The 25,584-nt window shown below is 39.3% G+C and overlaps 1 protein-coding gene and 1 long non-coding RNA gene across 3 annotated transcripts in view; one reads left to right on the top strand and one right to left on the bottom strand.

Annotated features, from left to right (window-relative positions):
* The window catches only part of LOC122847199 (synaptic vesicle glycoprotein 2C-like), a 43,800-nt gene that overhangs the window by 5,925 nt on the left and 12,291 nt on the right, over positions 1-25,584 (bottom strand). Inside the window, exons 3-9 of one of the 2 annotated variants that reach the window (XM_044144658.1) lie at positions 18,298-18,478; positions 14,491-14,642; positions 6,657-6,790; positions 4,139-4,228; positions 3,948-4,058; positions 3,733-3,821; positions 2,317-2,481 (exon numbers count right to left, since the gene is read on the bottom strand). In XM_044144658.1, coding sequence (XP_044000593.1) covers positions 2,317-2,481; positions 3,733-3,821; positions 3,948-4,058; positions 4,139-4,228; positions 6,657-6,790; positions 14,491-14,642; positions 18,298-18,478 — 922 coding nt within the window. The remainder of the gene's footprint in view (positions 1-2,316; positions 2,482-3,732; positions 3,822-3,947; positions 4,059-4,138; positions 4,229-6,656; positions 6,791-14,490; positions 14,643-18,297; positions 18,479-25,584) is intronic. The other variant, XM_044144659.1, reaches the window with a different exon arrangement.
* LOC122847200 lies at positions 22,673-25,442 on the top strand. The gene is made up of 3 exons (XR_006373349.1): positions 22,673-22,832; positions 24,984-25,087; positions 25,186-25,442. It is a non-coding gene; the product is annotated as an uncharacterized LOC122847200 (long non-coding RNA).

Genomic DNA, 25,584 nt, shown 5'->3' with positions numbered 1-25,584 from the left:
ATGCTAACCGAGAACAGGAACTCCAGCACAATGCACTGCAGGAGTTTTCCTGCTCCTTTAGCTTCCCCCACGTTTTGTGAAGCGACAACCACAAAACATCGAATGCATCATGAAGAAAACTTTAGAAATTAAAGCTTGAAAAATGCGAACAGCTCCAAGAGATGTGAATAATTTTTATAAAACACTGGAAATGCCCTCAATGTTTTCAACTTCCTAAAATAAAATCGCCTTTTTTTTTCCTGCTAAAACTGATTTTGGGAACAAAAAAAATCTATTTTTTTTTCCCCCAAAAGAAGCTTTAGGCAAAACAAACACACAAAAAGAACTCACCATTGTCAGAAAATGACCGATATGTGGTTAATTACGGTAATATAGCTGACTACATGTAACTTTCAAGTTTCCAGTGATTTCTCTGTATATCTCATATTTCAGGCATTATTTGTACTCAAACATAATTTGTATCTTAATTCTTTATTTAGTGCGTCTTTAAATCCTTTTAATGTATTAGGACATCAAATTAAAAGGATCCATCCATCCATCAATGGACATCAATCCATTGATGGATGGATGGATGGATGGATAGGATTTAAAAAAATATATTTTGGCATAAGCTTCTTGAAGCAGATTTTCCAGTATATATATATATATATATATATATATATATATATATATATATATATATATATATATATATATATATATATATATATATATATATATATATATAGCTTTTATTTACTGGTTTTTTTACGTATGAAATCTTATAAATGTCTGTGTCTTATGTCTATTTTTTAACTAATAACACTAAATATGGTATATTTACAACATTCTACATCTATTAATATGCATTGACCTTTTTAAATAAGTCAGCATTTAAAAGCAACTTTTTATTATTTAATATTACAATCTGTTGGATGTAGCGTTCCCCACCATGGTTGTGTTGGTGTGCATTTACCCTGCCGTATCACCTTCTCTCTGCCCTTTGTGTAAATGAACCGTGTGTTCGGGTGTGTGTGTGTGTGTGTGTGTGTGTGTGTGTGCGAGAGAGAGAGAGGTAGAGAGAAAGGGAAGAGGGCAGAGAAATGGACCAGGTATGTTATAAAGCTTTTAATTTCCTGGTGTTTGGGGAAGATAAAGGAGGCAGGATTAATATTATCTGTTGTGGACATTCCAGCGAATGACAAATAGCGCCGCTGTCCCACTTCAGGACGAGCACCTTTAGCGACGGCGCAGTGCGCTACGCTGCTACTGCATTTATTTTTCTGTCTGGAAAACCAGGAATTCAAGGAAGTTGGACTGTAAACTCAGGACTTCAGTCAATGCCACGGACGTCTCACGTGGGAATACGGCAAGAAACAGAAGATTTTATCCGGCGCTCTTGATCGCAAACCTTTTTTTGAAGGGAAAATGTGCTAGTTTAGCACCAGAAATCATTAAATACTTGGAAAATGTGTGAGAGATAAATAACAATCAGCATTTTTACTCTTTTAAAAACAAATGAGGAATTTTAAAACTAATTTTCTGACAAAAAATTATGTCCAAAAGTGAATAACCTGATGTCTACATGCACTTTGCTTTTGTGAGGTCAGACAGTGTTGTTGGACGAGAAGCTCTGGCTCAGAGTTTCCGATCAAATTTTTCCAAAGTGGTTCAATCGGGTTCATCTATAGATCTATAGAGTCTAGAGTAAAATAGCAGCATGCTTTACACTAAAGCATCCAAAGCGATGCATTGTTCTCGGTTAGGTAAGACTGGAGCTGTTTAGTGATCAACACTTCGTTCCATGAAGCTTTAGGAATTACCCACATATTGTATAGCAAATTTATTTTAATCAAATGGCACATATCAGTGCTTTAAAATGACAAATTTATATCTTAAAAAGAAAATTTCAGGAAGTGTTTTTGTTTTATGAGCCACGTTTGTTTTTTTTTTGCTTTGCCTTTTTATGCAGAAACAGACTTAATCACACCTATTAGCTAAAATGAACTACATACTGTTAAGTGTTTTCATTGTTGTTGCAGGGAAAAAAACAAAAAAATTGATCATTTTGACCAACAAGTTGGGAAACTGTACAACTCACATTCTTCTTCTGGCCTTTTTAGTTGAAAACACTTGTTAATTTGCTGCTGAGCTGATTGAAAAAATCCAAAAGAAGTTACAACAGAAATTAATTTGCATTTTTAACTGAACATAAATAAATGCTTTAAATTTTGCCCCATGGTGCAGAAGTTTTGGGCAACACTGATGTAATTCCACCGAAGGCCAAACACTGTGGGCAGTCCAGTGTCTGTGGGTGAGGCTGCGTCTCTGCTGTACCTGTCGTTCATAAAGACTCCGTTTCTGTGGATCTGGTTCTCCAGTGTGAAGTTGAAGGTGAAGTCTTCAGTGCGCTCGTTGTGATGGATCTTCACTCTGGAGGCGTACTCGTCAGCCTGAAGGTGTTTGATGACGTCCGGGAACCACACCGACAGCCCGTAAAACCTGCAACGGCACACTGCTCTAAATTAACAACACCTGCATCCCCGGGTTTCATTTTGTTAACACAATTGTTTTACTGCAGCGGCAAGTAACACGATCATCTTTTAGCCCTCCTGCGTTGTGCGCATGCACAAAGGTTTGTGTAGACCAGGGCCGCACAGAGACCTTTGGAGGGGCAGGGGCTCAAAGTTAAAGAAGGGCACATTGAACAAGATCTTAAAACACCATACAACAACATAGCAACAGCAAATGTCCAGCAGGTGGTACCACCTGGTACCACCCGGTACCAGGGCGTTGAGGTGCATTGCGACTCGCGGTGACAGTCGGTACCGTGTCTTATATCAGAATGTTTGATATAAAGACAGACATTCTTTATGTCTGTCGGTGGGACCGACTCAGACTGTCTGTAGTGAACCGAGCCGGGCTTTTAGCAGGATGATTAAGTTAAAGTCAGAAGTTTTCTCTGCGGTTTTGTCCCGCTATTGCAAAGACGATTATAAAAATATAAATAGAAACAGTTTTTCTATCATCAACATCAGACCTACGTTTTTATTCACAAACCAGTGTATGAAAAAATATTCTTGTCCATAATTTGATAGTTAGAGGGCACAGATCCGCCCTCCTCCTCCTCACCATGGACCCGGAGTCTGAACAACATGGAGGCTCTGAGAGTCTTTATTAGACTGAGGGCAGCCAGACTAGTTTATTTTTACTAAATTATTATATTTAGCTAAACATTATTGCTGTGTGGGACAAGCAGGCCGTCTGACAGACAGATTAAAAAATAAAAAATAAAAAAACAATAAAAAAAAACTCAAAAAGGGCACTAGGGCATCAAGGATAAAAAGGGTAGGGGCTCAAGCCCCCTCCGCCCCCCCTCTCTAGACGATGACATGCAATGTGTCTATAGGCTCCAGATTTTTAAAGTTGATTTTATGGTTTTGTTGCTTGTCTTAAAGAAAAGCTACATGACTTCCTTTAGTGTTGGGAACAACAGCATGTGGGTAAACAGAAGAAAAGAAAAAAGAGGCAAATTCTGTATAAAATTATTTATCGGCATCCATGGTCAGCATATGAGTGAGGCACTCACTACCTTAGAGCGAAGTTCTTTACACAGACTGTTAATAGGCCGTGAAGTAGTGATGGCTACAGTTAAGTGTCAACCCCAGGGCCGCAGACAGCATCATTAAACATGATCAAAGCAATAAAAACACAGAGACTGTAAAAGGAAAACCGGAGGAGATCGTTTCTTACCCAAATGACAAAGTGAACCAGACTACTGCCAGCTTCAATGTGTTTTCTTTCACTGGGTAGCTGAAGCATCTCATAAAAGTCAACCAGATCTGCCAAGGCAAAAAAAAAAAAAAAAAAAAAAAAAGAAAAGAGAAAAGTTGAGATCATTCACATCCTAAAGGTTCAAAATGAACCAGATCAAGTAAAAAACAACAACAACAAAAAAAGCTTCATACCCCTCTGAGCTCAGCCTTGATCTTCCAGAGGACTTTAAGCACCGGGTTGGCCGACTCGTTCTGCATCTCCACCAGCTCGTCCAGCTGTTTGGGGACTTTTATCCTGTTCACCTGCAGGGGGCGACACCTATCTGTGAGACGCTGAGCGCTGCAGCGGACGCTAAGCGCTCGGGGACGGTGAGCATGCTTACGGTGAAGACTCTCTCAGGCTCTCCTCGGGCGCGCATGTTGGTGTCGTGGATGTGTTTGAGGACCATCCAGGCCTCGTCGTGTTTCCCCGACTGGGAGACAGACACATTTAGCAGGTAAAGCACACATTCTCTGAATGCTAAGGCTAGTTAGCGTGGCCGCTGATGTCAGCGGTTAAATAGCTTTTGTTAAATGGTAAGTTGTTTCTCTGCCTTTAGACCACTGAGCAGTGCACATTGACAGCGTTGAGATTTCTCAATCAACAGGTCTTAGCGCTAAGACCCTCCTTCTGGCTCTGATTGGTTGTTTTTGGCCAGGAGCGGTGACTTTTTGCAGACTGCAATGGACCTTACCAGAGGGGCCGCTTTTCATTGGCTGATGCTCATTCTACGTGGTCACGTGGTTGGCGGTCTCACAAACACACGCTTCCCGTTAACTAAGTACAGCATAATAGCAGTACTGATACAACTTCTGCACAGTCTTACGTTAGCTAAACAGCTCAATATGCAATGTATACTGTATGTGACATACACTAAAGATTTTATTTTAGCAGAGAAGGCTTTGGACTAAACTGTTACTCGTGTTAGCCACAATAGCACCAAGTGCAGCTAGTCAATCAACCATCGCTGTGTTCAGGGAAGCGCTGATTAATAATCGAGAAATAAATATCAAGCCTGGAAACTTGATATCGTAATGGACTGAATATTAACGTAATCTTTGCTCGTCTTGCGGGGCGCAGGCGGTTGCCACGGTAACAGGTGTGCTTAAACTACAAAGAGAGAGAGAGTAAAAAGGTACGAGTGGTTTTGAGTTGATCACCTGTTCGGGTTATTTTACCTTTGTTTACCTTTGCTGTGGCCCATTACAGCCGCTGTAGATTTTAAACGTTGGACTACGTTGGACTCATTTGTGACTATACGTCATTCACAACAAATATTAAATAGAACAAATATATTTCATAAAATTTTAACAAACAAATGGCTTCTACCGCGATAATTATGTGAAATTAAATTAATTATATCCCAGCTTGAGAAGATTTGCCTTTACCTTAACAGAACTCTTTGGATCCTTCTATCAGTCTGTAGCTTCTCATATTGAAGTCATCAAACCAAAGTTCAGATCATCCATAACTGACTGACACCTGCTAGCCTCAGGTTTGCAACCAGCTTGTGACTGAGAAACCAGTAACTTCCTCCCAGATGATGATATGAACTTGTTACCTCCTCTGTCCATTGTAGTAGCTGATATATTGTGAAAATCCGGTAGAAATGATGCACTAATGGAGTCATTTTTACATAGAAACAACGCGCTACGAGGCTTTGCTTGTGAGACTTGTGGTCACGTGGGTCGGTTGTGGGCGGAGCTTGGTAAGGTCCTTGTTGGTAACACTTTATTAGACAGTTTGTGACTAAGACTGTCATGACTCCGTCATAAACATGACATAACAACCTGTCATGAACATGAGTATGTCTTTATGAATATTTATGACTGTTGTCATAAAGTGTCATTCAGTAAATCATGACACTTTTAATACAAAGTTGACAGTATTCAAAATGTCTTTGTTATGAGAACTTGGCATTAACCAAGAAATTATGATCTGACATAAATTTGTTAAAAAAGTATTACTGATTAAACTTTAAAAATGATGTAGCTTTATGTTATTAAAGCTAAAGCTTGATAATCTTATTCACAACCCGTTAAATAAAGTGTTACAGTTTTTTTTTTCACAGATTATCTGCATCTGTCCATACCGTCTTGACATAGTGCAAGTTTTAACAAATATGCATAACAATACATATTTTTGTAAAAGTTACACGCTGCAGGTTTAAGATGAAAAAAGTTAAGCCATAAGCTACAAATATGACTGAGCTGAAAGCGGTCAAAGAAAAGGAGACATTCATTGTGTTTCCGTTGACAGTCAAATTGTGCAAATTGGTGTTATGGAAATAAATTTGCTTAATGGAACAATGGAAATTTCGGAAAAAAACTCAGGTTTTCAATGAAAGGTTTTAGCGCTCGCATAATAAGGTGGTTTTTCAGCCACATCAAAATTTGTGTATTTTGCAAAACTGCAAAGGAAACACGCTTTTCACGTCACATAAGTTATGAATCAACAACTGGATGTTACTACTGGTGGAAATGATGAAGAAGGCGACAGGAAGTAGTTCTATGGTGACGATTGCAGCAGTTGTTTTTTTTTGTTTGTTTTTTTTACCAACTTATAGCGTGAACAAATTTGTTTATGTGTGATTTTAACTGTGTTTCTCACTTAATGGAAGCATTACAGTTGTAAAATTGTGGGGGTTTTCAACATTAGCCTAATATCGACAGTTTTGCGTGAATTTGCAATGGAAACGCAGCTAATAACTGTCAGTGGCATTGGTTCATTGTATTTAGCCTTTTCACAAAGGTTGTTGATGCTAAAAAAAAGAAAAAAGAAATAAAAAATTCCATAGAAACTCACTGATGTTAAAACAAAATGTCGGTGCTGCCAGTAGAACAGTATTGGGTGAGTTTTACCTCCAGGAAAAAGCGGGGGCTCTCGGGCATAAAAGTGAGAGCAACCACTGCGGAGACGCACGGCAGCGCACAGACCACCACAAACACCCTCCAGCTGTGGAACTGGTAGGCTGACCCCATGCTGAAACTCCACCCTGCACACAGAGCAGAATGTCATTTGAGAGTAAAATTGATAATATCAGGAAAAAAAACCAGCATAAAAGCATTTATTTCTTTTAAATGTTGCAAATTTTAACGCTAATCCTAAACAGACAGACGTCTTCTGAAACATCCTCAGATGAATTAACCTGTAAGTCAGCAACTTCCTTTGTGTTCATGCCGACATTCAGCACATTTAGTGTTGCTTTTTTTTTTCTCCTTAGATTCACACTGTCAGGCCTGATGCAGGTGTTTTATTATCGTTATCAATCTGTTGTTGGTTTTGGAAGTGATTATTCCAGCTGTTTGGACAAACTAACACACCGGTGATATTGATGCCGTGGAGCTGGACGCGACTCCTCAAAATGAATAATGTATAAACAGTGAAAAAAAATTATGAATCCTTTTTTCTGCTTTATCCTGGTTTTTCATGCGTACATACATAAAAAAAGTAGCTTATAAAAATATCCATTCTACGTAAATTACACACGAACACGAAATTTACCTTTAATCAAGGTTATGTTTGTAAGAATAGAGATACTTTGTTACCATGACACCATGTTGTACCCAGCAAATCCATAAATGAACTTTAAGTAAGCATGTAGAAAACATTTCAAAAACACAGTTTTGGGAAAACAGGCAGGGAACTTTAGAGAATTTGAAACTTTTTCAGCAAGTCAGGAGAAGCGCCTTCATGTCCTGCAAGTCCTGTACATCAGACGCATGTTAGCGCTCAACAAAACCCTTTCTGAATTCATGCAAAAGATGCACACATTGCTTAAAAAAATACTAAAACAAGAAGCCTAAGTTGTATTAAGAACAGCGTCATGAAGTCTAATTTTCTATTTTGATCAGATGTACCATGTAGATTTTTGTAAGACGTGATCAGAACAAAATGTCTCTAAGTCCAGTTTGCCATTTTCCCCAAACACATTCTGCATCCTCTAATGAACCACAATTCATAACAAAGTTTGATAAATTAATAGAATTTCTATTGGTATTAGCGAGTAGTTCATTGTGTTATCATGTATACATGAAAGAAATTGGTAAACAATAGAATGAATTAGCGTTTTTCTTCTGTAGAGACCAGGGTGAAGTTAAGTTTTGGAGAGAAGCAGCACATGTCGAACTCACCAAGGAAATCGGTTTAGCTCTCTGGTCAGCAACGTCTGGCTTGTTCAATCTCGACAGAACTGAACCTGCGATGGCGGCACTGACTCAAGGGTTGCAGTTGCTTCTGCTTCTTCCTTTCCTGCTTCATTTTTACCTCAGGTATTCACTAAGGCCTGTGGATTTTGGTTTCAAAGCAAGACCCACCACATTGTCGTGTGGGACAAAAAAGGCAACAAAACAAAGTGGTTCAGTGTGTGCAGTAGTCCTAGCAGGAATCGCAAAGAGAAATAAATGCAGCAATAAATAATCTGCTTCAGTCAATTTCGTCACAATCACAAATCTGTCCAATTAATTCTAACATAGATCAGTGGCCATAAGTCAGGTTTTAAAATTGATGTTTAAAAAAATCAGTTCACTGTTATATTTATCCTTAAATGACGGTGGGTGACTTGATGTGAACGCGTATAAATGTTTAAACCGCTCATTGAACAAGAAAAGACCACAAGGACCAAGTACACTGTAAGTCAAAACATTGAATTTAATTGAAAAAGATGAGGGAATATAACTGGACTTTTGAATTTCTGGGTCACAATGAATTACAATGTTGGCTTTAATCAAATAAATTCACTGGATTCAACTTCTTCTTTTTTAAACGTAGCTGTAAAAATCACTTGGTTTAAATAAGTTGAGAAGCTTTTGGGGTAAAAATGTTTTTAAAATGTATTTATTTTAGTTTATGTGACAGTGAGGATTAGCATTGTGCCACCAACAGCAGCAACTAATTAAAGCACTTTTTTATATGTCACAATAATGTGTTCTAAGATGGTTAGAAAGGTAAACTCCTTTTTGCTTTCATTTATACTGAAAGCAGCCTACTTTCAGAGCAGAGCGGCTCCTATTAGCTAGTTTTTTTTAGCATTTACATTTGCATAAAACTGCACCATCAGTGGGTTGTATTTTCATTTCTGCCTGAGGGTGTAGCCTTGCTCACTGAAAAGTAAGCAAAATATCTCACGTTTTATATTCTGTTAAAGTTTAAGTAGACACACAAATAAAAGGCAGGAGCACAAAACTGTTTTAATCAAGTAATTTTATTTTTATTCACACAGTTTCCAGTAAAAAATAAGAAAAAAAAAATAGTGCCTTCTAAGTAATAACATAGTCACATTTATTAAGTTATGCTCACTAAACTTTCACAAGTTAATTTAACAAAAAAAAAAAAAAAATTGAGAGGCAACGAATTTGAATATATTTTTCAAGCAAGGAGAACCGATTAAGTTTTACAGTGCATCTTTTAACGTGACCTCTGATGACCTCTCCCGACTCGTGGAGACTCGGGGTCCTCCACATCCTACGGTGTGGACGCCACATCGAGTTTTTTCGTTTTAAAATGACTCTGCCTGGATTTTATCCACCTGTACATCACCAAAATAGCTGCAGCGCAGAAACATGTAGGCACTCTAAGTGAAACGTATCGGTGTGAACGCGCAACCTGGACGGCTGCTGCAGCTTGTAAGAGTACAAACCTCATTAGGAGAATTATAGCTATAATGGACTGGAGGAAACGGCTGACTGATTCTGAAACTCAGCAAGATTTATGTCCCCGACTCTAAAGGAAGTCAGCGTAGCTAAAGCACACACACACACACACGCACACACACACACACACACACTGTCCTTGGCCATTGTTCACCGTATGAGATTAATTTCTAATCATTGCGTTGTTCATCAGAGAAATGGCAGAAAAAAAACAAGCTTAAACGCAGAACCTTTAATGTTTTGCTTCTTGAAATAACTCCGTCCTTTTCTTTCCTGTGAGTTTCAACACAATAAAAGAAAAACAAAAAAGACAAAGTGGTTCTATCTCTCTCTCTCTCTCAAACTTACTCGCCTACTGTTTGGCCTTTGTCCACTAGTCAATGCAGCGAGCACTGCGGCGGAACCTATTACCCACACGTCACTGCATCTTGGAGGGGAAAAAAAAAACGAGGAACGTGTTAAAAGACTGGGGTCTGATCAATTGACCTCCATCAGCAGCCGCTCTCGGCATTCCCGCCATCACTCACGCAAATAAAGTTAGCGTGATTTTACACGAAGCCTGTACGTTGGGTTAAATGGCGCAGAGTTACAGCTAAAATAAACGTTTCATCTTTGCGTGCGTCTGTGCCTTTTTTATATTGACTCAGCCAAAAAACACCAGGGAACATGGCTCACATTTTTTTGGTTCTAGTTCTCGTTTGAAGATCGACAAAAATGAGGATTGTAGAGATGTTGGGATGTGTGTGTATGTTGACAGACAAGAAAAAGTAAACACCTTACAAAGACCCTGGAGATGTCACTTGTGCTAAAAATGATGCTATATAGCCTCATAAGTGTGTGCACTTCTCGTGTGACATTACACTTCTGGGAACTTAGTAACCAACGGTCATCTTGATAGGCGGTTGCTATGGAGATTCTACGACATTAAGCTTTAACTAGCTCTTACAATTTCTGAGTACTTTACTCAATTTCAGTGCTATTTACTGTAGCACTTACTGCCAAACTAGCAAGATTGTATTTGTAAGCTAAGACAGACACGTAGCCTACGTGTTTGTTAGTACGTGTTACTCACCAGAACCTTTTTTATTCACCAAAAGAGTTCCTATGTCCTTTACAAAGCTGTTGAAACGCCCATAATGTCTACAGTCTTTCTTATCACTGCTCTTGGGAGTATAAGTTAGATCTGCAAGACAACTCTGCCGTAGGGCAGAACGAAAATGGCGTAAAATTCAACTTCACGTTCATCATGACACCTATAAAGAAAAACTTTGTTACTATCATTTGACACTCAAACATGCAAGACAGGCCTTCTTTGCAGATGTCATAAACAAAAACAGTAACAATGCTCCAACTTTATTTGCAACATTTGACAGACTCACAAACCCTCCTACAATGTCACCACTTTGAAATGCCTTGCTGCTGAAATGTGCCGTACAAATAAAAATTTGATTTGATGTGATTTTGATTTGATTAGCCAATCAGCACCGAGGAAAATAAATAGCGCTCCTACATTGGCTGCTTCGCTACCACCAGCCAATCGCGTCTCAATCAGCCAAATTTATTTGTGTACCACATTTCAGCAACAAAAGAGTTCAAAGTGCGTTACATACTAAAAACACAAAAGTAAAGAAATCATAAAAACAACCTGCGATCAGAAACCAGTAGCAAACATTTCATTTTTGCTACTTTATCAAATGTCATTAAAAACATCTATGCGCATCATTTATGTTGGCCAATGTTCCATTTATTATGGTTCAGTAACAAACGGACCATTAGCTCCAGTTTCCCAAGCTGCATTTTCTTTTGAATATTTCAGCCACGCTGTACAAAAAGAACTAAGAATTTGTGGATTTTCTGCAAATTAACACAGAAATCAATGTTCATTTTATAAAAACTGAACCACAAATAGTTCCGGCGGTGAACTGTAGCCATTGCACAACACTTGATTTCTTTTGTTAATCAAGTACTTTAGCAATTTAAAATAAATTTTAAAAATAAAATATTTAAAAATAAAAGCCTCAATTATGACTTTAGTTTTATATTCTGTAACCAGAGTAATAAACTCTTATTCCAGTTGAGTTTGCTAGTGTGTTCAAGCAGGGATCAGAACTGCGGAAAATTATCACAGTGATTAAACAAAATTAGCAAGAATATTTGAAATCGTACTCCTTTCAGAGGAAACTGAACAGATGTGAGAAAATTAATTCTTTGAAACTGTTGGCACAAAACGTTCCCAACGTGGGTAAAACTGAGTTCGCTCTTTTTTTCCACCATTCATCTTATCATGTATTGCTGATGTTAGAGTTAATTGGCTTTATGGTGGAAAACAGAAGATCTAGTGGCAAAAAGAACCTGCCACCGACTCTTTGAGCTATTTTTATATAACATTGTCTTCAGGTATTGTTTCAGCCCCCCAAAAATCTTCCTCAGACGTTTTTTACTTCCCACTAAAGGTGCTTCATCACGGCGATGTCAATACATCTATACAGCCACGCGTCCATATAATAGTCCCAGCGGAGTCAGCGTGCTGCTGGCGAGGATCCAGGAACAGAGTTCATTATATCCTATCAACGCAGCCCTGAAAACAGAGGAGACTCCTCCTCATGCATCACTTTCCCCTCCTCTCCTTTTACCGCCTCTCTCTCTTTTGTTTTCTCTTTACCTCCCTTCAGTCCTCTGCAGTGTACCCTCACCTTTCGATTATCTCTGACACAGGCCACATAAATCAGGAACACACTACAGCTCTCATCCTCCTAATCTTCTTTCCTTTGCTCCTTTTCCTTGATTTTTAGCCCTCCGCACCGGATTGATTTTATTTTGCTGGTTTGTCTCTGATCAGCTGACTCACACCTCATCCGTAACCCGGCAGCAACAAACACCTAAGCTATACTTTTTTTCTTTTTGGTTCTGTAAATCTCCATGAAATCAATGTAACAAATATTGATTAAGCATAAACGACATTAAACATTTTTCTCTAACTGAGGATTTTGTGTTCCACATGTTTTTTTTTCTTAACTCAATTTACAATAACAAATGTCAAAGCCCTTGGACAAAAAGGTCTTTTTCACTTTTTCCTGTGATCAAACCTCACAGTAATCTTCATATTCAGCTCATTAAACTCCAAACCTTAAAAACAACAACAACAACAACAAAAAACATGGTGGTACTTTCTTTTTTTAAAACACAGAAAGTCTGTTAACTTCAGTTGTCAAAAAATGCTCATATGTAATATATGACTTAAACAAAATGTGACTTTGTAATTTGACACCTTGAAATTGGGTCTCTGTCTCTTTAAGAAACTCTTTCTGAAACTCTGCTTTCAGGAAGTCATCACAACATGGCTCCTCTATTAACCCTTTAGCAACATGTTTACCAGCGTTTCTCTGAGAAGTAGCTTCTATAATGAGCTCAGCAGTTCTACCAGGTGTTTGCTGATTGCTGCTGGCTAGTCTGAAGGAGCTAAGTGGGGGAGGGATACTTTGAAGCTTAGAAACTGCAGCTTCGAGGAGGAGCTTCGTCCTCGAAGGCGGAGCAGGGTCCACTCAGGTCCACCCTGAATGGTCGCCATGGGAGATGAAAGGATTTCTCTCCGACGCATGAAAGAATCAAAGCAACACTCCAAGTATGTTTTTGATGAGGGAACAACATTATAACATGAGGAAAACTCAAAAAAAGTTGGATTTTCATACATAATTTTGCCCCTTTTAAAGGTTTAAGGTCTGAATATTTTTGCAAGTCAGTGTACATTTCATTTCTGCTGCGTTGCCTTTTGCTGCTGCTGCTCCACCTGCACAGCCACCTGCTACCTGTTTGTTCCCTGACGGCTGCCTGCTCTGTAGATAATCCCTGCAAATGGGAAATGATATGCAATGCCCTCCACATATTATGTGTCACATAATAATGAATGGACTTCAGCCTGACATTAAAACCTATTCTGCTGGTTTTTATTTATTTATTTATTTTTACTTTTTGTCTGTATCCTAGTCATTATGAACGTCATTAACATTTCATTATGTCCTAAATTATTCCTGCAGGCTCGAGCCACGCTGGCTCTCCAACCCAACAGTCCAGCTTCTCTCTCTGTCTCTTGATTCTTAACTAATGCAGTCTTATTTTGCTCAAGGTATTTCACCCATTTGCAGAACTAAAAGTCATCCACAGTTTTACCTCCACCCCTCACACTTAGTTAGTGTAATAGCTTTTTATTATGGCGTAAAAGATCTACACATCAACATTTGAGGAAATAACTACTATAAAAGCAGAGATACATTCAGTTAGGGCTGGAAAATAAATATATATATATATATATCACGATAGACACATGATCAATATCAAAGTATACGTCTGATAGGATATTCAACACGTCGTTCTCATGTGATGTCACACTCCTGGGAACTTTGTAGCTGACAGACATCTTGTAGGTATCTGCTGCTGACAGTTGCTATGGAGTTGCTATGGCAATAATAAACAAGCCACATTTGTCATTGCGTCTTTCTCTTGCACATTTTTCAGGAGTGTCATTATACTTTCTTCTTATTGTTCTCAAAGCCTTGGTTCCTCTGTGCTTTGTGCTACTCTTGCCTACCAAAATGGCGGTTGAGTGGGGCGGATCACTTCTGCTTCAGACATGTGGGAACCATGTATAATTTCACTCAACTCCAAGCCAGAACCGCACGGCATTCTGGGAGATTTATAGGCAGACAAAAGACTTTCACCAGTCAACCTCTCACAGCTATCTAAGCCAGGTTGGCGACAACGACTAACTCACTTGCTCTTTGGTTACCTAGCAACAAAGTGTTGAATAACTTGCACAGCAGAGACTTCTGGTTTTGTCACCAGGCCTCAAAACTGCTTAAACATAAAAAAGGCCACGCCACCAGATATTTCAGAAATTTAAAAGAAAAATCTAATCACTAATTATCTATATTGGACCGATCTGAAACGTTGATATCGTGATACGTTTTTCAGCTATATAGTCCAGCTCTACATAAAAGTGACTCTTCAATAATCCTGGTACATCAGGTTGGAGAGAGCTGACACTCACCGTAGTGTGGGATGATGGCCCAGGCCATGGCTGAGGCGTAAATCCCTCCGATCATCCAGAACATGCAGAGCCAGCTCAGGTGCTCGCCTCGCTTCTCCCTGGCCAACACCTCCGCAAAGTACGAGAACACGATGGGCACCGCGCCGCCAATCCTGCAGAGTCATTGTTTCGCCATCAGCTGCACATGCTTCCGATGTTTATGTTATTTCATCTTAGACACGATGTATGATGATCACTGTGTATCATGAGGAGCTTTCACTCAGCACTCGTCTCCAACACTACCTGCGTTTCTGTCACAAATGTGCGCAGAACTTTGTTATTGTGCTAGTGCCAAAAGAAACCAAATTTTTGCAATCGCAGCGTTTCCATTAAATTAGAAACGCAATTGAAGTCACACGCGAAAAGGTTTGTTCACGCGATAAGTCGTTAAAACGCGCCGCACCATCTTCCCTCCTTCTACTTCCTGTCGTCTTTCCCACAAGTATTAAAATGCAGCTGACGATCACGTGGTTCATGTGATGCGAGAAAAAAACGTCTCCGTTGCAGTTTTGCGAAGTAGCACAATTTCAACACTGCAGAGAAACGACCTAATCCTAGTGCAAAAACGTTTTGCAGCGTTTTTACAAAATTGCCGTATTTCCATTGAGCAAATTCATTTTCGCAATGCCAATCTGCGCAATTATATCGTCACTGGAAACGCAGCTGGTTTTCATCTGCATGTGAGCTTACGGTGGAGTATTAAGGGCACACTACGAAAAAAATTGACTAATTAAAAAGTACAGGAATAAAGTCGTAATATTATAAGAACAAAGTCGTAGTATTAAGAAAATAAAGTCGAATAAAGTTAAGTTAACTGGTAGCTGACATGCTACAAACATAACATGTTGTATCCATTCTCAGATAACAAACTGAACAGTGCTCTGCTAGTTGTCCAATACTAGATGATGTTTTATTGTTTAACTGACTTATCTGCTGTTTTTTGGACTTGATGATAATTTTTGTTCTCCAACAAACCTCTGAGATTTTCACCTCAAAGCTGAGAATCTACACTGATTAAATTAAATTAGATTAAATTACACGCAGCTGGACTGTGTTCACTAACGAGGTGGCTCCTGCTGACAATTGGTTGCGCTGGATTTTATGTGGGGACATAAGAGTGAATGGAGGTGAATAAATACGTATTCCAGACCTTTCTACACATTGTTTTCACTTCACGATTATGCACTACTAAGTGTCATAATCGCCAATGTACTATTTCCACATGTACTTCCTAACATGTAAAAAAGGACAAGGAAGTTTGTAGTTGTAACATGATGAAATGTGGAAGAAGGTCCAATTGGTGCTGGTGTTTTTTTGGGTTTTTTTTTTAAAAGGGTTGTGAATCTGTACCCAGGTACATTTCTCTCCCTTGTCGGCTTCTATCCGCTCAGGTGTGTCCCATTTATTTATTTTTTTTGACGAAAACCTGTCAAATTTTAAATGCTTAAATTTTTTCAACAGCCTAAACCTTTCTTAGCGCACTCTGCTGTGGCCCGTTTGCATTTTTATGGCCTGATCTGGGCTTCACAACCAGCTGTTATGTTTCCGCTCGAGCAACCAGCTGTGTCACCGTCATTTCTACTGTAACCGCATCCTTGCAGTGAAAGTTAATTCGCGGGGGAAGTGAAAACAGTCACATTTTTTTGAGTTCTTCCAGACAGAGATGTGAATATTACACATGCTGGAACATCTGAACGTGCCGGGCCTGGTCTGGAGGGATGGATGTTAAAGCGGGTTTCGGCGAACATGGACTTTTCCGACTATTACTCAGATTTGTTAATTCTTTAGAGACAATTTGTTCCCTCATTTCAGCCTAATGACAAAAGATTTCACAAACATAATCTGTGCTTTTTTTTTTTTTTTTTTACTCCATCTGGCTCTTTACGTCTTCCCTCCTGTTTTGCTGAGGCGGTTTATGGAATCGAAGTTAATGAGGTAAGGAAAAGCTTAATGAAACAAGCTGCATCCAGTTAAACTGGAGACAACATCCTCCAAAACGCCAAACCTCAGCATTTCCATCCACGTCTCCGGAAAAAGGCCACCGCAGATCCAAACGGTGCAAAACGCGTCCAACGTCACATGTTAACTACGCTACTCATTAGGATTTCATTACCCTGGCGATGGCTTGTAATAATGAGACACAGTCTCATTATTAATAATGAGACACAGTCTCATTATTACAAGACAATCTAAAGTCTTATTTTGGACTTTTTTGACATTCTTCCAAAACTCACAAGATTTGTAAAACCACTTCTGAAGTGTTGCCGATTGAAGTTAGCCAAATTTCTTTCTTTCGTTCAAGCCAAACTTATTTTCCCCAATTCGTTAGACTAAGACAATAGCAAAGCAGTCAGCAGGTTTCTTTGAAATTTTTACCACTTTGCATTTTGTAAATAGTTGAATTTGACTTCATTGCGCTGTAATTATGACAGATTTGGATTTCATCTAACTTGATCGTAATGCACCAATAATTAAAGGCTTGTGTTATGGTTGTGGTGTGTTAATTACATTTGGAGTTAGCTTGTTGTCATAATATTCAACCATTAAATTAATGTGTAATACTGATCTCCTTACACAGCTGCATTCCCCTGCCTAATTGCCTATGTCCTCAACCTATCAGGATATTTCTTAACTATCCAAAATCCCTATCATGTTTTATAAAATATAAAAAAAATTTCTTCATATTTTATGCATGTTTTTTGAAAACTTTAAAGGGGCAGTATTGCCTTTTTGCAGCCCCATGGTGCCATTTTATGGAACAAACAAGTAAATATGTTGCATTCAGTTGTCATAAAAACATAACTTAAAAGAAATTTATCTTTGCAACGTAACGCCTTGAAATTGAGCCTCTGTCTCTTTAAAAACTCCTGCTCTTTCTGAAACTCTGCCTTCAGGAAGTCACAACATGGCTCCTCTATTAAACCTTTAGCAAAGTTTTTACCAGCGTTTCACTGAACATTAGCTCGTGTGAGAAGCTCAGAAGTTCCACCAGGTGTTTGCTAATTGCTGCTAGCTAGTCTGAAGGAGTTGAGTTTGGGGAGGGCTGAAAACTGGAGCTTAGAGGAGGAGCTTCGTACTCAAAGGCGGTTCTGGGTCCACCCAGGCGTTTTGCACAGCTGAATGGTTGCGATGGGAGATTAAAGGATTTCTCAAACAGCCAAGAAAGAATCAAAGCAACACTCCATATATGTTTTTGATCAGGGAATAACATTAAATGCTGTAAATCTCAAATAAGTTGATTGTACATTATACTGACTCTTTAAAATATGACTTTGGCAATTATGCTAAGAAGCTAGCGCTATACGAACATGGCCTGTTTAACTTTTGATGTCCACATATAAATAAACTGAACAGAACATTTTCAAACCAATCTGACAAACCCATTCAAGTCTACTGAAACCAAATCTATTCGTTTTTTCGGCAGCTTATCAGCTCACGTCAACGCCACCAAAGGCTCATTCGCTGTATGAACATGCTGTTGGTTAACTGCGAAGGGACGGCAAACCATTTATCAAGGAAGCTGGCAGCTGAGCTGACAACAGCTTGCAGATGTTCACTTATTGTCTTTGGTTTGTTTCTGCAAACGTGTCGGTTTTGTGCGGTTTCTTTAAAGAAGAAGAGACGGCAGAGCAACGAGCAGCGGAAGGAAGGACCAGGCTGCAGAGAGGGGGAAAATCCTCACAGGGGCCTTCAGAATCTCATTTACACTGAGGATGAAGGGAAGAAGAGCGGGGAAAGTAATGAAAAGTAAAGGTTAAGTGCACTCACCCAAAGCCAGACACCATCCGGCAGAGGAGGAACATACTGTAGCCTTGAACAAAGGAGGAGAGGAAGGCAAAGAAGCCGTTGACGGACATGGATATGAGCAGGCACTGTTTGCGGCCCACCCTGTCCGACAGGCCGCCCCAGAAAAACGCTCCGAACATCATGCCCAGGTACACAATGCTGCCTGCAGAGAGAGGAGGAGGCAGAAAGAGAGCAGAAAGACATATTTTTAATTACTAAAACCTCTACATATTCAGCTTTTAGAAACGTTAACGCTGCAAAAACACAAAATCTTACCATGAATGTATGTTCTTGTTTCTAATATCTCAATGCAACTGACTTACAAGTGACCTTTCCAGGAAGATTATAGCAGCTTGTTTTAAGTAATATTTCAAAAGTACTAGTTCTACTGGCAAGTGAAATAATCTGCCAGTGGAACTAGTATTTTTTCAACAAAATTAATGAATTATTGACTTAAAAGAAGCTCCTATGGGTTGCTCAAAACTTATTTGTAAGTTAGTCACAAAGATATTTGCATTAGATATTAGATATAAAAAAAAAATGCTTGGTGAGATTTTGTGTTTTTGCAGTGAAGTTGGTAGCTAATCAGAACAATAAACAGTAGCAGTACAACCGGGAATGCTGAAGCAAAGACTGAAAGAAGCAAAGCAGGTGGGAATCATATCATATATCGCGATAAATTTCTTATCAAAATAGGAATTCTGATTTATTGCTGTCACAATAAATTCCAATTAAATATGTTTAAAGCCACATAAAACTGTCCTTATTGCTAGCTTTGCTGTTTGTCTCCACTGTTTGTTCATTGAAAGTATTGATAAGCAGCAATAAACTTGAAAACATGATTAAATGTAGTTACGGTGTGCAGTGTAGTGACACAAATCAATCATTCTTTAAGTGACTTGGTGACTTAAAGTTGCAAATGGATATGATTTTCACAAATTATCATTGCAGTGGCACAGCCATAGTTTCCTAAAAAAGCAGTGATAAATAGTTCTTATCGTCACTTTTATCGCTGCTGCAATAGAACTACAGAATATCGAGATCAAATTTTAAGTCCACATCGACCACCTATCGTGGGAAGTCGTCTCTGGAACATTTGAGATGTTGGTATCTTTTTTTAAAAACAAAACTAAACTGAGTTGCTCCCAGCCACACACAGAGCAGACTTGGCCTGTAGACGTCTACACTGATGGCACACGGAGGATCGATTAGTTGAGCTCGGCTCACGGCGCTAAAATAAACCACGTTGTGACTCCAGTCCACGACGCTGTAGATCACCCCGACAGTGTTTTAACTACGCCGGGGGTTCTGCGATTACACTGCCAGAGTCTAATGACAGTCGATATGTCTGGGTGTGGATTAACTCTGCAGTGTGAGGATGGTACGATCCGGTTTCAGATAACCAGCCTTTACGACCACAAAATAAATACAAAGGAATGTGTTACAATGACTTCTGCACGACACAGTGACGCCGCGTTAGTTTATGTCTCAGTTGTTCGATTTTTATTGGCCAGGTTTTAATTATTCTGGCATTTTATTAGATTACAATAAAGACTGTGAGAAAAACTTTAACCCTCGTCAAGATTCTTTATCTTCTTTACTTTTCTGTTACACTCAATTGTTTTGGAGCATAGAAATTTACAAAAAATAGGCAAACCTTTTTTAAAACATTTCTTGCTCTTTTTCCGTTACTTTATTATATTTTTATTACACTTTGAAAGGTTTAAGGAGTATTTTTATTAAGGACTTTCTAAACCACCCCGGTCTTCTGGTTCTGGTCTTCTCTACAACACCAGAACCAGAAGCGGCTTTCAGCTTTTATGCTCCACAAATCTCGAACAAACTTCCAGAAAAGTGTCAAACAGCTGAAACACTGAGTTCCTATAAATCTAGACTAAAAACCTACCTGTTTCCATTTGGCTTTGAGTCGTAATCACTGGAACATTGATCAACATATTTGATGTATATTTGCTTGTTTTTTGGGGGTTTTTTTATGATATTTGACAAAATGTGATGTTTATTGCTTGTTTCATAACTGGCTTTTATGGAGTAAATCACTGAAGTGCCTTGTTGCTGAAATGTGCTGATGTGTAACTTGACTAATGTTCCTAATTTCTATCCTTCCTTTCATATATTTGTTACTGAAATGCTTAAAGTTGAGCTAAAGAACTGCAATGGAAACACTTTTTTTGGATCCATGAGTCCTGTGGTCAACAACCGGGTGTTGCCACTGGTGGAAATGACGAAGAAGACAACAGGAAGTGAATGAAGGATGATGGCATGGGATGTTTTCTAATAACTTATTGCGTGAACAAACTTATTAAAGTGTGATTTTAATTGCGCTTCTTATTTAACGGAAACACCGCAGTTGTCTTTTGACATTAGCGGAATATTTACAACGTTTTGAGCACATTTTGTAAAGGAAACACAGCTGCTGTAGCGTTCATAAATTAGCAATTTCTCTGTACGGCAACTCCTCCACAGGAGTTTGGAGCCTTTTTTCTTTTTTTCCCCCCCACACAGGGTGGTCGTGGACGGGGGCGAGAGCTGCCAGGCCTGTAAATGGTCCACTTTATTCTGTTGTGTGCTAATAAAAATGCTAATGCTAGTGGAAGCGGAGATGCGATTGTTTGATGAGGCAGCAAAGAAAATAAGCTGGTAAGGGAGAGGAGGTCTTGTGCTCTTTTTGCGCCCGCTGCGTCTCTGGTGATGGGACAGATTCACAGAGAGCAGGGGGGCCTTATCACGCTGCGCAGGCACGCCGAGAGCGAGTGATTCATTACAGGTGACAGTTACAAAATCTATGCACTGCGGCGGCGGAGGAGCCTCCTTCAGAATATGAGGAGGAGGCCGTGTGATACGTATCAAACGAAGTGTCTGAAAATGCTGCATTCTGCACAAAAACAAACAAACAAACAAACAAAAAAGCCGCTGGCGCCTTCTGATTTGTGTAGATACACGCGAGTGCGTGTTCGGGAAGAGATGGTATCTGCGGAGCACCACCTTGTTTGTTTTACGGCCGCTCTCGTGCTCCGTTTGTACGTGTAATGAAGGGGGGAGGATGTGTGTGTGTGTGTGTGTGTATGGGGAGGGGGAGGACGGCAGGGTAGTTATAGCGATGGGGCATCTGAGACGCAGCATAAAAGGCTTCTGAGATTGGATTTGTGATTTCCTGTTAGGGTTCAAACTGAGGTCAGACCTCAAAAGCTTTTATGTAGATTTTCGAGGGCAAGTTTAAAGCACCAGAGCGAAGCGGTGACAGTATCACGTGTTTGACGCAGTCAAGCAAACACTTTTACCGTGTCTGTTTTATAAAGTCCATCACATCTATAAAGCAGTTAACATTTCCAGATAATCTGGATAACCAATAGTCCGTTCATAAATGTAGAATTTAAGTAAATCACGTAGATTAAAACAGGAGACTTAGCACTTTAAAGGAACAGCTTTAAATAAAATCTACTTTTTGAGCTTTACATCTTGCTATAATATTACTTCCTCATCAAAAACAAACATGGAGTGTTGCTTTGATTCTTTCATGCATGTTTGAGACATCTTTAAATCTCCCATGGCAACCATTCAGCTGTACAAAACACCTGGTTGGACCTAGCCCCGCCTTCGAGGATGAAGTTCCTCCTCAGAGCTGCAGATTACAAGCTTCTTCCTCACAGAGCAGCCTTTCCCTTCCACGCCTTCACTCAGCTCCTTCAGACTAGCCAGCCGCAATTAGCAAACATCTGGTGGAACTGGACATCTGCTGAGATCATTATAGGAGCTACTTCTCAGTGAAAGGTTGGTAAAAAGGCAGTTAAAGGGTCAATAGAGGATAGTGACGACTTCCTGAAGACGGAGTTTCAGAAAGAGTTGGAGTTTCTTAAAGAGATAGAGGCTCAATTTCAAGAAGTTAAATTACAAAGTGAAATTTTTTTTAAATCATATTTAATATACAACAAGTGAAGTTATCTTAAAACTTATAATACTTTCATGCACAAGTTACTTCACTGCGCACGGAAAACTGATTACACTGTCCCTTTAAAAATCTAACTGAGGTCAGTGAGATGGAGCAGAGTAAGAACAGCAGAAACAAGACAAAAAAATGCAGTTTTGTTTCCAAATAGCTAGGACTTTATGAAAGCGTTACTATGCAAGTAAAAAGAGTAGAGATGGTGTTAATATTTTCACAAAGCAAGAGGTGGAATGCATTTGTTACCTTTATTAACACTGAACAGCTCTGTGTTTTTGGTGTTTTCAGTGGTCTCCCTGTGTGCTGCTTTTTTCCACTTTAATTAGCTCTTATGTGTAAGTGCGAGTCTCTCCTGACGCCTCAGTTTCTGCTCTGTTTTTCGCTCCTCGCAGCCACGCAGCATCCTGGCATGGATGAGAGGAGAGCGCGGGCAGACAGACAGAAAAACAGACGCCCTGCATCACAGGCGAGTCGAGCGCTTACTTCCTCAGCTGGAACGCTCGAGACGTTGAGCGATCGCTGAGGGGAACCCCAGAGGACCACGTGTGACTGATGGGTGAGCTGATGCAGGCGGTGAGAGAGAGAGGAGAAACCCCTCAGGAGCAAATCACAGTCCTCAGATATTAATTACTTTAACACCTGCTGATTTGTTTTTTCCCCTAATTGGGGTTTAGTTACTATTTTCTCTCCCTCTAAGTTCTATCAATGCACTGTTTGACTTTTGATAGCATGTACAGCAGCACTAATCCACACATATGCAATACATTGAATATGATTTCAGATTGTTCTGTAACTTTTATCCAGGTTTACTTAAAAAGTGAGCGATTATAGCTACAGATGAATTTTCTAAGCGGAGGCGCCACCGGAGGGCGCTGGAGGGCAGTCTCGGAAAACCTGAAGAAAAGATGCAAAAATACAAAGGGTAAATCCAACACATTAACTTTTTAAATCTAATCTCTAATTGAAAAATTTGGATTTTATCGAACATTATTGTTTTATCTTTCTGACTGGCTGCCAGCCAAATTTATCGAGCTGCTTTGCTTCTCAAGCTAGCGTAGCGTGGCCAACTAAAATGAAAAGGTGTGAGGCGGGATTCCTGCTAAACAAATGTAATAATTATTGAGAATGGAGAATAAAAGTGGGGAAAGTATTTCCAGTGGACGTAAACGTGCAACATATTTTTGTAGATGTCAATAAATATCGTTTATCTAAATATAGGTTGTTGATACTGGCCCAAAAGTTCATATTGGTGCACCTGATTAATGTTTTTGTTGTGCGCAGGCAGAGATAAATTATTATATTCTATTATGGTTAAGAGCACACTTAAATCAGTACCATATTACATGTACAGTTCTGTAAAAAGAAAAGTTGGCTCTTCCTCTTCAGACTATAGCGATGCAGGAAAACAGCCACATCCGAGCCATATGTCGTGGAGCACCAAATAAAAAGGGGGGGACATAGAGGGGAGTGAAAGCAGTGCTCTCCCTCTCCCTCCCCTTTTTCTCCAGGGAGGTACGTGAGCCAGTCTACCATGGCTAAACTGCAGTAAAGCACAATGCTGCAGAGATTAACACGAGCCCGTATCATCAGATCACCAGCATGGCTGTGAGAGACGGAGAAGCTCTGAGAGCATTAAATGGATTATACTGTGGGGGTGATGGAGGGGACAAACACGAGAAGAAGAAGAAGACAACAATCTGATATATCATGGTATCTCAACTTAGACTATAATATGAGAAAGAGGCATTTTATTCATATCTTAAAACGATTAGGAATGAATGCTAATAATCCCTTAAAAATAATTCAAGATGAATGTTTACACGAGACAAGAAAAATGTTTTAGATCATTTTTTCCTCTTTGATTTATTTACTCTGCAAAGCAACTAGATTTTATGAATAATTATAAAATCACAAGCACACATAAAAAAATAAATTTAATAAGCTATGTTAGAGTTTTAAACATAAAAATGAGAAATGTTTCAATTAATTTTGTTCACTTTGTTTATAGTCACCTCTGTCCCATCACCTGGAGGATTGGCAGTGTAATTTGCCTTTGACAAATTAATACTTTTTTTCTCTCTCTTGCCAATTCACCAAAAAAAAAAAAAAGGTTTTGTCCTTTTCTTTATAGTTCTTTAAAAAAAAGAACGAAAAAAAACAGAATTGGACAGGATGGCTACACCAAGCTTAGGCCACAAAAGTTATCAAATATTCTAATAGATCTAACACTAAAGAGCTCACATAAAAAAGTGTCTACACACAAATCTCTGAAGAGGAATACAGTGGCGTTTACGCAGCATTTGTAGCGCAACAGTAAAGCTCAGTCAAAAATTATGTAAATGATGTTTGAATTCATAAATGGAAAACTTGTTGGAGGAAATACTTAGATCTGATTCATCTGAACTATTAGACCAGACGCTATCGTCTTTATAGTGAAAAAATAAAAATGACTGTCAAGTTTTCAGCACAAGTAACAAAAGTCCTTAGATCTGACAAAACAAAGATTGACTAATTCGGCGTCAATTCCTCAGGATGTGTGAAAGGACTGAGATGTAACAAGAACAACTTATTGCTTCAAAATGCTTCCTGTGATGAACTGCAGGTTAATATTAGACACTAGCTAAACATTGACTCCAAGCTAACATTCCTGCAGGATGAACTCTGACTTTCCCTGTAATCTATCAGTTCTACTGTTTACTCCTTTCAGACAGAAGACGCTTTTATCAACCGCTTCTCGAGTCGCTGACCTTCTCAGAGGATCGGTGATAAACGCGCCAGTTGAGTCCATTGTGTACGGTTTACCCTTCACAAGTGAGCGTGGACGCACATCCATTATTTATGCTGTGTGTGAGCCAGCTGGTAAAATGACTCATTCTTTCTATTCTTTCCCTCCTGGCTCCCACTGAGAGATGAGTCACAACACAGGATCAGTCTGGGTGAACTGCAAACCGTCCCGCTCTGGAGAGGGGAGCGTTCGCCTCCGTCAGAACAACCTGGAAATCGTAACACTGCGCTGGCAGAAATGGTGCTTTTTGTCTTGTTGTCTGTGTAAAGACTCTAATATTAGTGTAAACTGAAGGAAAAGAATTTGCGCGTGTAGCTATTTTTGATCTCAGTGAGGAAATAGGAAGACAAGCGGCACACACCTCCTACTCGTGGATCCAAATACCTGGTGCCATGACAACCCCATGGCTGCTTCTACATTATTCAAATTATAGACACAAGTGTCAATTTTTGATGCTATCTATATGTAACAAAACATTATTCCTGAAGTTGTGACCTTTGTTTTTGTTCTTTCTGACAAACTT

Source organism: Gambusia affinis, linkage group LG17, assembly GCF_019740435.1.
Source record: "Gambusia affinis linkage group LG17, SWU_Gaff_1.0, whole genome shotgun sequence".
Taxonomy (NCBI): domain Eukaryota; kingdom Metazoa; phylum Chordata; class Actinopteri; order Cyprinodontiformes; family Poeciliidae; genus Gambusia; species Gambusia affinis.
The sequence above is the reverse complement of the archived record's forward strand: the minus strand, read 5'-3'. Positions and strand labels throughout refer to the sequence as shown.